Source organism: Muntiacus reevesi, chromosome 15 (assembly GCF_963930625.1).
Source record: "Muntiacus reevesi chromosome 15, mMunRee1.1, whole genome shotgun sequence".
Lineage (NCBI taxonomy): Eukaryota > Metazoa > Chordata > Mammalia > Artiodactyla > Cervidae > Muntiacus > Muntiacus reevesi.
The window spans coordinates 19,877,238-19,891,115 of NC_089263.1; the positions used below are offsets into that span (position 1 = coordinate 19,877,238).

At 52.4% G+C, this 13,878-nt stretch overlaps 1 protein-coding gene across 5 annotated transcripts in view; it reads left to right on the plus strand.

The window, feature by feature from the left end:
* ZNF710 (zinc finger protein 710) overlaps nucleotides 1-12,318 on the plus strand; it is a 68,214-nt gene extending 55,896 nt beyond the window's left edge. For 3 of the 5 annotated variants that reach the window (XM_065906831.1, XM_065906833.1, XM_065906832.1), the window contains 3 exons: nucleotides 1,431-2,916; nucleotides 6,093-6,284; nucleotides 6,910-7,460. In XM_065906831.1, the coding sequence (XP_065762903.1) occupies nucleotides 1,459-2,916; nucleotides 6,093-6,284; nucleotides 6,910-7,299 (2,040 nt within the window). In that variant the 5' untranslated portion in view covers nucleotides 1,431-1,458 and the 3' untranslated portion in view covers nucleotides 7,300-7,460. Of the gene's footprint in view, nucleotides 1-1,430; nucleotides 2,917-6,092; nucleotides 6,285-6,909; nucleotides 7,461-12,136 lie in introns of those variants that run through there. The other 2 variants (XM_065906834.1, XM_065906830.1) reach the window with 2 other exon arrangements.
* The last annotated feature ends 1,560 nt before the right edge of the window (nucleotides 12,319-13,878 follow it).

A 13,878-nucleotide genomic window follows, 5' to 3' on the forward strand; every position in this document is an offset into this window, starting at 1 on the left:
ACGAGAGCCCTGCTTTAAGCTTAATAGTTTAATCTTTAGCGTCCATTTCAAGGAGGCTAAAATTCCTCTCTGGGGTATTTTATTTTTAGCCAGCTTCAGGAAGGGGAAGCTCCTCCGGCCTGTTGGGGGGAGGGAGACACCGACCGGGAGCCTGCTTCCTGAGGAAGGGCCGCCGCCATGCACCTGACCCTGGCCGGGGAGGAGAGCCGGCGAGGCAGGCAGGAGCCTCCCCAGTCCTGTCTTCCCCCTTCCTCATGGAGCGCCTCTGCTGTGCTGTGCTGGGCATCGAGCAGGGGGGCAGGGTGCAATCCGATGAGTACCCCAGGCCAGGGAGGAGGCCCTCCCACATCCTGGCTGTCAGGGAGAGCTGGGAAGCAGCTGCGGCAATGTCAGGGAAGCCTGGGGAGCTGGTGGGAGGAGCCAGGAGCTCAGTGGGGCTGGGGAAAGGGCACCCGGGTGGGAGAACCCTGTGCAAAGTGCAGAGGGCACTGGTGTGGCGGGTCCCCTAGGAAGGCAGGAAGCCGACGCCCCGGCTTCGGACCCGGACGGGTGGGCTCAGTGGCTTTTGTAGAAACACCTGTTGGATCAGAGAACGTGGCTGTGAAGCTGGGAGCTGGTTTTAGCATTCACTTCAGCCAGTCATCTCCAGCTTGTGAGCCATCACAGACTCCTTTCAAATCAGATCTTTCATGAAATTCCAGGGTACATATCAGACACAGCTATATTTTAATCAGTGTAAACTTAGGTCGTTAAATGTGCAACATTTAGCTAATCAAGAGCAATGACCTGTTTTGCAAGGCACAGTCATTTAACATCAGGGCTGACAGGTGGTAACTGCTGTCTGAGCTTGGCCTCGGCACCTAATTTATTTTTGTGTATTGCCTTGTTCTTGCCCAATATATTTAAAAACCCAAAACACCACATTCACTTGGCCAAGGAAATGGTGACAATTGTTTAACAGTTCACTGTACAGTCTCAAGGTCAGTGTAAAATTAATTATACCTTGGCCACAAAGCCATTGTGTAGGGACAAGGTATATATTTTATTTTGAGTAAAGATGGGCTTTTTTAACATCAGTTTTTAAAAGAGCAGAATCTTTAGTGTTTGCCATTTTGGATCCGATTCTTTGGGTAACTCCTGTACCACTGGGGAAACCCAGCCTCCCCATTTCACAGATGGGAAGACTGAGGCCAGCAAGGGGGCAGGGCTTACCCAGGACCCCCACAGGGAGATGGAGGCTAAGGAAGATCAGACACACAGAGGATGTCATGGCTCCCCGTAATTACCCAGTGCCCTGTTCCCAAGGCAGGAATAGAAAGATGCTGGGGACAGACACAGTCAGACTTGGGCAAGCCCTCGCTGAGTGTGTATCCATCATCCGTCTGGCAGCCTTGAGCTGGCGGTGCTAATGTTCTGTTCTCTTCCCGTAGCGATGCCCTCCTAGCCAGCCGCCGCGGGATGGAGGGCTTCATGGACTCAGGGACACAGACTGATGCCGTGGTGGTGCTGTCTTTGGCTCAGGCCGCCGTGCTGGGCCTGGTCTCGGAAAATGAGCTCTTTGGAGCCACCATAAGCGCCGAAGCCTTCTACCCGGACCTGGGGCCGGAGCTGTCCGGGGCGGCCATAGGGGAGCCCCGGCCCCCCGGCCCCGACGTCTACCAGCTGGCCTGCAACGGGCGGGCCCTGGAGGAGCCGGCCGAGGAGGAGGTGCTGGAGGTGGAGGCAGCCTTCGAGAAGCACACCCGGCGGAAGACGCGGCCGCCCGTGCGCCTGGTGCCCAAGGTCAAGTTTGAGAAGGTGGAGGAGGAGGAGGAGGTCTACGAGGTGTCGGTGCCCGGCAGCGATGACAAGGATGCCGGCCCAGCAGAGGCCCCCGCCGAGGCGGCCGGCGGCGGCTGCGAGGCCCTGGTGCAGAGCAGCGCGGTCAAGATGATTGACCTCAGCGTCTTCAGCCGCAAGCCCCGGACGCTGCGGCACCTGCCCCGCGCCCCGCGGCCGGAGCTGGACGTAACCCCTTTTGACCCCCACTTTCCCGACCCGGCCCGGGACGCCTTCCCCGAGCCTAGCATGGCGCTGCCCAGGCCGGAGGCCCTGCCCGTGGAGTGCAGCTTCGAGCCACCGCACCTGCCCCCACTGAGCGACCCCGAGCCCCCCACCATGGAGTCCCCGGAGCCCGTGAAGCCGGAGCAGGGCTTCGTGTGGCAGGAGGCGGGCGAGTTCGAAGCGGACGCAGCCGGCTCGACGGTGGAGCGCCACAAGAAGGCCCAGCTGGACCGGCTGGACATCAACGTGCAGATCGACGACTCGTACCTGGTGGAGGCCGGCGACCGGCAGAAGCGCTGGCAGTGTCGCATGTGCGAGAAGTCCTACACGTCCAAGTACAACCTGGTGACGCACATCCTGGGCCACAACGGCATCAAGCCGCACTCGTGCCCGCACTGCAGCAAGCTCTTCAAGCAGCCCAGCCACCTGCAGACGCACCTGCTGACGCACCAGGGCACCCGGCCACACAAGTGCCAGGTGTGCCAGAAGGCCTTCACGCAGACCAGCCACCTCAAGCGCCACATGCTGCTGCACTCGGAGGTCAAGCCCTACAGCTGCCACTTCTGCGGCCGCGGCTTCGCCTACCCCAGCGAGCTCAAGGCCCACGAGGTGAAGCATGAGAGCGGCCGCTGCCACGTGTGCGTCGAGTGCGGCCTGGACTTCTCGACGCTGACGCAGCTCAAGCGCCACCTAGCCTCCCACCAGGGCCCCACCCTCTACCAGTGCCTGGAGTGCGACAAGTCCTTCCACTACCGCAGCCAGCTGCAGAATCACATGCTCAAGCACCAGAACGTGCGGCCCTTCGTGTGCACCGAGTGCGGCATGGAGTTCAGCCAGATCCACCACCTCAAGCAGCACTCGCTCACACACAAGGTAAGGGCGCCGTGCGCCACCCTGCACCCTGGCCAGACCTGGCCCCTGGGAGCTCCCTGCCGGCCACACCCCCCAGGGCCTCCTGAGTCTCTGCTTTCTCTTCCTGCCGAGCTTGCATCCAGGGCTTCCCATACTGCTGGACGAGACCACTTAGGTGGTGAACGTTTCTTTCTTTAATATTTGTGTGCTCAGTCACTTGAGTCGTGTTCAACTCTTTGCAACCCCGGTGGACTGTAGCTCTCCAGGCTCCTCTGTCCATGGGATTCTCCAGGCAAGAATAATGCAGTGGGTTGCAGTTTCCTCCTCCAGGGGGTCTTCCTGACCCAAGGATCAAACTCATGTCTCCTTCATCTCCTGTATTGCAGGCGACTTCTTAACCACCAGACCACCAGGGAAGTCCCACATGTTTCTTATCTTTATTGTTATATTTGTTTTGATGTTGTTGCTCAGTTGTGTCCAACTCCTTGCAACCCCATGGACTGCAGCACACCAGGCTTCCCTGTCCTTCACCATCTCCCAGAGTTTGCTCAGATTCATGCCCATGGAATCAGTGATGCCATCCAGTCATCTTATTCTCTGTCGCCCCCTTCTCCTCTTGCCATCAATGTTTCCCAGCATTGGGGTCTTTTCCAGTGAGTTGGGTTTTTGCATCAGGTGGCCAAAGCATTGGAGCTTCAGCTTCAGCATCAGTCCTTCCAATGAGTATTCAGGGTTGATTTATTTTAAGATTGACTGTTTTGATCACCTTGCTGTCCAAGAGACTATATACGACTACTGGAAAAACCATAGCTTTGACTAGATGGACCTTTGTCAGCAAAGTGATGTCTCTGCTTTATTTTGAGGAATGTTAGGAAAAAGATGTAATTGAAATTAGTTTTTGTTTATTTGAATTTTGGTTTTTGTGTGTACTTGTGGTTTGGGGGATTTTTTTTTTTTTAAGATATGAACAGTTTTTCTATTTAACAACCAAAGACATGTTTCTGAATGTGCTTTCTCCTTGCTAATCCTGACACCTGCAATTCAGATGCAGGTGAGCAGAGAGGACACATCTGCCACCCTGCTGAGCCCCCTTAGGTCAACAGCAAACGCTTTGGGAGACTTGCTGGGCTGCAAGCCTGGAGCTTTGCAGGGGCTTCAACCCCAGTGTCCCAGGCACTCTGAAATTAGTTTTTTAAATAGTAAAACTTTATTCATTTTAAAATATTTGAACTGAAGTGTGTGAAGAATCCCTGCAGGACCCAAGGAGCACAGTTGGAGAATCGCTGATTTTCCATCTCACAGCTGGGAGGACCGAGGCCAGAGAGAGGCCAGGATGCCGTGGGGAAGTAGATTAAATGCTCAGGAACACAAAGGGCTCCCCTTGCCTCTTGTAATTACTTGAGTCTATCAAAAGCACGTGACTCTCTTAAGCAAATACTAAATATATTTCATTGTAGAAGGGAGTGAGGGACTTCCCTAGTGGTTAAGAATCCACTTTCCAATGCAGGGGACACAGGTTTGATCCCTGGTCGGGGAACTAAGATCCCACATGCCAAAGGGCAACTCAGCCCACAGGCCACAACTACTGAGCCTGTGTGCTCTGGAGCCCATGTGCTACAACACGGACCCGATGCAGACAAATAATTTTTTTTTTTTAAAGCTTTAAAAAGGGAATGAATGTAAAGGAAAATATTTGTTATGGAGAAGTACAATTGGTTCTAGATATTATGAAATGAGGCAAATTGGCCTGTGGAGACAGATGGTAGAGCAACACTGTCCTTGTCCACTGTGTCTCTAGACATCGCCTTGACCAGTTCTCCCCTACCTTCCTTCCTCCCTGGAGGGTACTAGCCACCCTGACTTTCAGCCAACGTCACCTCCTTTGAGGGGCCTTTACATCCAGACAGGCTGGAATGAGGCCTCTAAGGTCCCACCATCCCACTCTGGCCCTTGGTCTGTCCTGAGGTTTCCACCCAAATCCAACCAGCTTCACACTTTGAAGCTGAGCGTGCATGGAGCTGGGGCTTCCCAGGTGGCGCTAGTGGTAAAGAACCCACCTACAATGCAGGAGACATAAGCAACTCTGATTCCATCCCTGGGTCAGGAAGATCCCCTGGAGGAGGGCATGGCAGCCCACTCCAGTTTTCTTGCCTGGAAAATCCTATGGACACAGGAGCCTGGCAGGTTACAGTACATGGGGTCGCAAAGAGTCGGACATGACTGACGAACAGAGCAGGCATGTGCATAGAGCTACCACTCTCCATAGCTGTGGCCTTAGAGACGCTCCAGGTTGAACTCGTGTCCTTGTCTCTCACAGTGGACATTGCAGTGAGTAGGGGGGAAATACCCTGCCAAGCCAAGAATCCAGCCTGTCCCAGCCCTGGGAACTTTTTTTTTTAATGTATATATTTTTTAATTTATTTGGCTGCACCAGGTCTTAATTATGGCATATAAGATCTAGTTCCATGGCCAGGGATCAAACCACAGTCCCCTGCATTGGGAGCACTGAGTCTTAGTCACCGGACTACCAAGGAAGTCCGCTTGGGAACTTTTTCTGCTACAACAGAGATGACTGCAGATTTCATTGCAGATGCTTCTCCATTCAACTGGTGTAGCTACCTAGACTGTAATGTTAAGAAGGATTCTGAAGCTGAATCTGGCCTCAGCCCTAAAACCAGATGATTGCTTATTTATGCCTGCAGGGGACTTGGGTGATGAAAATAGAGAGTGATAAGTACACGTGCTGTCTGCTTGCCATATTTCTCCTCTCTTCGTAGACTTAAAAATCCCCACAAGTCCACAAAGTGTTAAAGAAATAAATAAATAATACTGTGAAGCAAAGGGGAAAGCAAAAATCAAAGGCTGATAAAATTGAAAACATTCCCGTGATCAGCCTCAGTGTATGCAGTGCACACATCATGCACGAAGTCAGCTCCCCAAGGGCAGGGCCCCCTGGTGGTCACACACGTCCATGTCAAGCCGGCACACACAGGAGACAGTGTCTGCCGAGAAATAGACACTGGGCCCATGGGGTCGCAAAGAGTCGGACACGACTAAGAGGCTAAGAAACAACAAACAGCAGGAAGTCATTTCCCAGAAGCCCTGATGCTCGGGTCCGCACGAACACACTCCCAGAAGCTGTGTCCATCGTGTGGTCCTGACCATGGCTCCCGCCTACTCCCCCCACCCCCCCACAGGGCGTGAAGGAGTTCAAGTGCGAGGTGTGCGGCCGGGAGTTTACCCTGCAGGCGAACATGAAGCGGCACATGCTGATCCACACCAGCGTCCGGCCCTACCAGTGTCACATCTGTTTCAAGACCTTCGTGCAGAAGCAGACCCTCAAGACCCACATGATTGTCCACTCGCCCGTGAAGCCGTTCAAATGCAAGGTACCAGAACCTCGGGCCCCGGGGCAGGACTTGCTCACAAGTAGCCCTGGCATGTGATCACAGGAGGCAGGACCCAGGCTGGGCAAAGGCCCCCCACCCCACCCTACCCTACCCCTCATTGGCTGAAACTGCTGGGTTCTGGGGGGTGGAGGGTGGGTGGTGAGGGTTGAGGTCCTACAAGCTACTGAATTGGCTGCTTTTCTTTGGTCGTACTGAGGCTTGTGAGATCTTAGTTCCCCAGCCAGGGTTGGAACCCAGGCCCTTGGCAGTGAAAATGCAGAATCCTAACCACTGGACCTCAGGGAATTCCCCTTAGTTGCCTTTTGAGAGTTGGGGGTGGGGGTGAAGGTCGAGGTGCAGCCTCAGGGAAGGAGCCCAGGCCAGAGACTCAGTGCTATCGGATCTCCCAGCCCTGGGTCTCAGCCTCGGCTCGGGGAGTGTGGGGCAGACCCGCAGGAACGGTGACCTGCAAGCAGAGGCCCAGTCCTCGGCTTCTGGGGTCACATAGGAAAGGACAAAGGGGATGCGATTCGGGCCCAGCCATGGAGGCGGGAGTGGCTGGGGGCCGGGGGAGGACAAGCCTCCAGGCTGACAAGGCCCGGGCTGGGGTGGGGGTGTGTTCCAGGTGTGCGGGAAGTCCTTCAACCGCATGTACAACCTGCTGGGCCACATGCACCTTCACGCGGGTAGCAAACCCTTCAAGTGCCCCTACTGCTCCAGCAAGTTCAACCTCAAGGGCAACCTGAGCCGGCACATGAAGGTGAAGCACGGCGTCATGGACATCGGCCTGGACAGCCAAGGTGGGTGGGCCACACGCCGTGGACGGAGCAGGAGCGGTCCTGTCATGGCGCACTCAGGAGCCTCTTGTCCAGTGAGGGGAGCGGGGAGGCTGGCCAGGCCCGAGACCTCACTGGGGTGGGCTCAGGTCTGGAGAGGGGGCTCCCCGGAGGGCCATCAGCGTGATAACGATGCGACATTTATGTATTCTCCAAAGGATTTACGTGGGCTCACATAAACAATAATAAAAAGAATATTTGTTGAGTGCTGTGTGCCAAGCCTTTATTAACTCATGTGACCCTCACTGTGGGGTTGGCTCTGTAATTATCACCATTGTACAGATGTAGGCATTGAAGGATAGAGAAGTTAGGGAATTCATGCAAGATCATCACTGAGACAGGGCATTTTTAACACATTATTTGACCAGAGATGTGTTAATATGTCTTTTATTACCCAGAAGTTATTGACTGGAGACATATCAATGTTTTTAGAGAGTGATACAATTAACATCACCATGCAAAGTTGTTAAAGCTTAAAATTGATCAAGGGTTCATTATACAATTTACAATTGTCATCATTCACATTTTGCTCTGTTAGACTTTTGTTCCAACCTTGTGTATATTATAAACACAAGTTTATTACCATAAAATTTCAAAAATGACGCATTATGAAATTTTGAGTAAAACAAGAATATTTCGGTGAATTTTATGCAGTTACTTCCTCTGATTTTCTAAGCTACATACATACTAGTCTCAGAAGATGATGGTTCTTCAGAATATAGTTCTGATTCAGACAATGTATTAGACCAACAAAAAGACCAAAAAAACCCCTTAGTGTTTGATTTGGATACTCAAAGTGAAAATGAAACTCATGGTGCTGGAGAAGACTTTATAGGTGTGTCAGGTATAACTATTGAATGTAATAATCTGCAAAGTGTTAGTGAAATAACAAAATTAATATTTGGCCAAAATAAAAATCACTGGTCAAAGGCATTAGTTTCTGCAAAAATTCCCCAGTTGATAATGAGCTTAAAAATGGAGGGGAAGGAAAGTAACAAAAGGGAAAATGCCAACTGAAAGATAAGGGAGAGCCAGGTGAGGTCACAACCCCAAGTACAAGTGGGAGGTTCTGTGGGCATGCAGAGGGGAGCCCTGAGCTTCCCAGTGGCCAAGGCAAAAAGGGTAATACAGTCAGTCACACTCTTCCTAGTGCCAGGCGTAAGGAATGCAGCCCACATACTCAGACTTTTGCTCACCTCTGCAGTTGGCGGAGGTTTCATTAGCTATGGGTTATAACATCCCCACGTGTTAGTGATGACCTCTCCCCTCAACACTGGTCAGTAGTGGAAGCACCTTATTCTTTCTGGCCTCATGGGGAGGAGACACTTTAGAGATTGTACAGGAAGGAGTAGACAGCCACACTTTCAGAAGGTTTCTTGTATAGTCTGGAGCTATTTGATTTTCTGGAGTTCCTTCTAAGACGCATAGCTAGGAATGTGTGTCGACAATCACTGGGTGGGTTGACTTGCCGTGTGAGGTTACTCACAAGGAGCCAATCAGATGCTGGGGTGTGGTGGAAATAACCCTGATTTAGCTTTGGAACAGTGAGTGGCCTGGGGTCTTCTGGTAGAAACAAGTGTCCTCAGTTTTCCATTCTCCCTGGGTAAGGGTGAAATGCTGTTGGCTGCATATAGATGCTCTGTTGCATCTTCTTTCTTAGTATGTGGTTCTAAGACCAGCAGTGTTGGCATCACCTGGGATCTTCTATAACTGCAGACTCACCTCCACCCTAGACCTGCTGAATCAGGATCTGCATTGCAGAAAGATCCCTCAGTGATTTGTTTGCACTGGAAAACTTGAGAAGCTTTGAATGAAGTGATGGTTTTCAAATTTGAGCCAGGGAGCATGAGAATCACTGGAGGCTTGTTAAAGTGCTGAGTCTCACCCCCTGGAGCTTCTCATTCTGTAGGTCTGGAGTGGGGTCAGACCATTTGCATTTCCAAGTTCTCAGGTCAAAGGGAAGCTGCCGGTCAAGAAACTCACATTGGGAACCTCTGATCTAAGCTCTAGAGAACCGTTCTTAAACTTGACTACACATTGGAGTCACTTAGAGAAGTTTTAAAGTGCTGATGCCTGAGTCTCCACCACAGAGATTCGAATGTAATTGGTCTGGCGTGTGGCCCAGGATCCGGATTTTTTTTTTTTTAAGCACCTTAGGTAATTCTGTGCACAGTAGAGTCTGAGAGCCAGTACTCTAGTGCATCTGCTAGGAAGCAAACCCACCAGGAGGGACAGAGCAGAACTGGTCCTTTGAAAGTAGCTGTCCCTACAGACCTCGGGTGTGGCTGAGGCATAAGCTCTATCTGAGGTCAGCAACCAAGGATGCCTACGGTGGCTTTCTTCCTGATTGTACCAGATGATAGACAGTAAAGCAGGGATTGGCATGGGAATGGCTGGGGCCCAAGTCACTCATATATAACCTTGGTCTGAGAAGCTTAGGCTTGATCTTGTGCGGGAGGAAGGTAGCATACATTCTAGATAGAGGTATCCAATAAACTATAGGACTGTAATTTAAGAGGTAGATTAATGTTTTTGCAAAAAAATAAAAATGGTACAAATTGTTCCCGGGGGCCAACTGGAACTGCCAAATAGAGTTAATCAAAGAAGTTGGGAGGGTAACAAGAGACTCAAAGGTAAAAATTTTTCCTGGGTCTTTATTTTGTTGTTGTTGTTGAGTTGCTAACTTGTGTCCAACTCTTTGCGACCCATGGACTGCCACACACCAGGCTTCCTTGTCCTCCACTATCTCCTGGAGTTTGCTCAAATTCATATCCACTGAGTCGATAATGCTATCCAACCATCTCATCCTCTGTCCCCCTCTTCTCCTGCCCTCAATCTTTCCCAGCATCACGGCTCTTTGCATCAAAGTATAAGAGTTTCAGCTTCAGCACCAGTCCTTCCAATGAATATTCAGGGTTGATTTCCTTTAGAATTGACTGGTTTCATCTCCTTGCAGTTCAAGGGGCTCTCAGGAGTCTTCTCCAGCACCACAGCTTGAAAGCATCAATTCTTCAGCCTTTATGTAGCTTAATCAGCTATATGATAGGAAAGTGTGGCACTAGGATTTGAGGAAGAAACAGCCTAGGGTCTGTAAGATGTGGTGCAGTTGACCTTGTTTTATAGTCAGAAGACTCGGTGTGTCAAATGCCATGGACACAAGTAACAGACGCCCCATTCAGACCACCTTAAACAATAAGGAAATAAATTAAGGAATGACTTGCAGTCCAGGTTATCTGCAAAGTTGACTGATTCAGCCCCTCAGCAATGACAGGGTGAGACTCCCTCTGTCCACAGCATTGGCTGTGATTTTCCTCATGGTCACAAAATAGCTGCCAGTGGTCTTTAGGGCAACATGCTTCCTTGTTCACCTCCATTGGAAGAGCAAGAGCCTGCTGTCCTTTGCTCTATGAAACCAATGAGAACATTCTCAGAACTCACTAGTAGGCCTTTCCTCATGATTCATTGGCCAGAATTGGGTCCCATTCCTCATCCTGAGCCACTCATTGGCAAGGAGTGGGATTACCATTCAATCAGTGGTTCTCAATGGGGGACATTTATTTGACCATGTCTAAGAGACATTTAGGACTTCCCTGGTGGCTCAGATGGTAAAGAATCTACCTGCAATGCAGGAGACTCAGGTTCGATCCCTGGGTCAGGAAGATTGCCTGGAGGAGGAAATGGCAACTTATTCCAGTATTCTTGCCTGGAGAATCCTATGGACAGAGGAGCCTGACGGGCTGCAGTCCATGGGGTCAGAGTCAAGACACAACTGAGCAACTAACACACAAGAGACAGTTGTGTATCACAGCTGGGGTGATGTTATTGGTATCTAGCTGGCAGAGGCCACAGATGCTGTGAAACATGCTACAATGCACAGGCCAGTCCCCCAAAACAAAGAATCATGGCCCAAGGTGTTAATAATGCCAAGGTTGAAAAACCATGCTTTAGATTCATCAAGGCTACCCCTGGGCTGGGTTCTATTTCTTCCGAAACACACCTCCTAGGTAGACAGGGCAGAATGCACACAGGGACTCAGCCACAGTCCCTGCCAGCAAGCCTCCCAGTGTCCTCAGGGCCTTCCTCCCTCCAAAACTCATCAGAAGGCAGCCCCACCCAGGCTTCCACCTCTGTGGCGTTTTCTATCTGGCTGTGTTCCAACAGTAAGAGCTTTATAAAAGATTTCAATTTGATAAAATGACAGGAGGCCTCTTAAAAGATTTTTTATCTCATCATCTTTGTTTACCTACCTTGAGTGTTTGGCCTTGGAGAGCAGGCCCAGAGGATACAGCTGGCACCAGGAGAAACAGCCCTTTGAGGTAGTCACAAGTAGATAAAAAAACAGCACTTGCTGGGTGCTCCTGGGCAAGTTGATTAACCTCTCTGAACTTGCTTCTGCTCTCCTAAATGGGGTCACTGTGAGCATTCAGGAGATGATACATGTGAAGTGCCTGGCATACAGTAGGTGCCAAATAAGTGGTGTGGCCAACATGATACAGCACAGGAATCTTTCATATGGGAAAGGGGATTAATGAGTCATGTTGCAAAGAATAAACAAGGTTTTAGTGACTTAGGGGGCTTCCCTGGTGGCTCAGATGACAAAGAATCTGCCTGCAAAGCGGAAGACCTGGGTTTGATCCCTCCGTTGGGAAGATCCCCTGGAGAAGGGAACGGCTACCCACTCCAGTATTCTTGACTGAAGAATTCCATGGACAGAGGAACCTGGCAGGCTACAGTCCATGGGGTGGCAAAAAGTCAGAGAAAACTAAGCAACTTTCACTTTCATGACTTAGGCGGTGCAAGAGACCCCCCAGAGTTCAAATCCAGGCCTGATCTCACTCGGCACACATTTGAGAAGCCACAGGAGTCAGGTCCCCCCCAGAGCAGGGCAGTGGGGGAAACCACTGAGTCTTCTGGAAGCTGTGACTAGGAACCACTCCTTTAGTTCTGCTTCCTGGGTGAGAGTGACCGGCCCTTCCCACAGGCAGCAGCCAAGCTTGACTGTGCCCTCTCTTGCAGACCCCATGATGGAGCTGACGGGCACGGACCCCTCTGAGCTGGACAGCCAGCAGGAAATGGAGGACTTCGAGGAGAATGCCTACGCCTACGCGGGTGTGGATGGCAGCGCGGAGGCCAGCGTCCTCACCGAACAGGCCATGAAAGAGATGGCCTACTACAACGTTCTATAGCACAGGCCGGGCCGCCGGGAGCGGGGCGAGGAGGGCGTGGGGCGTGCGGGCTGCCTCCCCACGGTCCCGAGCCCTGCCCGCCCACTTGGTCGTTCGCACCGCTAGGGACGTGGAGACCAAATGGAGACTGTACTACTGGCCTCAGCTGTGAAGCCGGCGCAGGCCCCAGACGTGGTGGGGAAGGAAGGATGACCCGGGAGGCCCAGGTCCCCGTCTCCTTGGCCTGCCGCTGCGGGAGGAAGGTGGATGGGGGCCGTTTGGGGACAGGCCACTAGGGCAGAGGTTCTGTCTCTCCGGGCCCAGCAGAGCTGGGGCGGCCAGTGTTGGGGAGGCCATCCCGATGGCTCCTCAGGGGCCCTGTCACTGGAGGAAGAGATCTCTTGAGCCATGTCGTGTTTCTCCTCTGGACCACCTCCTGCCTCTAGGGATGGTTGAGCTGTTGTGCTGGTTGGTCAGCCCTGCTCCTCACCCTCACCCCCTCCCATCAGCCTGTGGACTGGGAAAGGCCCAGGCCCAGAGCCCCCTTCCCCACCCAGTCCAGACAGCCAGGCAGGGCCCTCTGCCTTCTACCTCCTGGTGCCCTCCACGCTCTCTGCCAGCCAGGCATGCATGCGGCCCCTAGGAAAGCAGGGTGCAGCCCCAGCCCTGGCTACCATCCTCTCCAGAAAGCCCCCATCTCACAGCCCTGTTTGGAAGTGGGTGTCCCGAAAGTGGATTCCAACAAACTGTTACCCAGGGCAGCAGGCCAGGGTCCCCCGACAAAGCCAGGACATGCAGTGCGTGAGGCACTTGCTAACAAAGAAAGGTGGCAGCCCCCCCCAAGTGAGGGCAACAGGGAGGGGGTCACTGGGGACCAAGAGGGGCTGTCCTCAAGGAGGCCAGGGATGGCCTGTGGGTGGGGAGGGGGGACTGGAGTTTTTCTTATTTAAGGTCTAATAAGTATGCATTTTGAGGACGGGGACAGCCAAGAGTCACCAGAGTCCTAGGAAGAGCAACATATTTTAAAAAGGAAAGACCACAGAGAAGGAAAAAAAAAAACACTTTTTTTTTTTTTTTTAGCAAAGGTGGGTATTTTGAAGGTAATTTATTTTTTCTTTCCAAATCTACATCACCTATTCTCTTTTCTGATGGACATCATTTTCTTTTTCCCAGCGGACGCTTTCTTGTGTGCTGTGCGTGCTTTGTGGCCCAGGGACTCAGGGTGGGGATGGAGGGGGTACTTGCTGGTCTGGCCCTGGAGGGTGCGTGCAGCTGTGGGCAGGAAGCCTCAGGAGGCGAGGGCAAGAGGCAGGAGAAGGCAGAGCCTGGCAGGCCCTCCACCCCTGCCTGGCCCCTCCGGCCGGTGACTCGCTCGGTGCCGCTCAGAGCAGTGGCCAGAGCTCCCATCGCCTGCCCACTCTCAGCCCCTCTGTCCCCAGCTCCTGCCGCGGAGCTGAAAAAGACTGCAGGGCCCCCGGGGCGGTAAAAGAGCACATTGAGGAATGCCAGGGCACCCAGACTCCCACCCACTCGCCTCCTGAGACCCCTGTGACGGGGTGGGAGTAAGGGCAGGCTGGGCCATCCGCAAAGGCA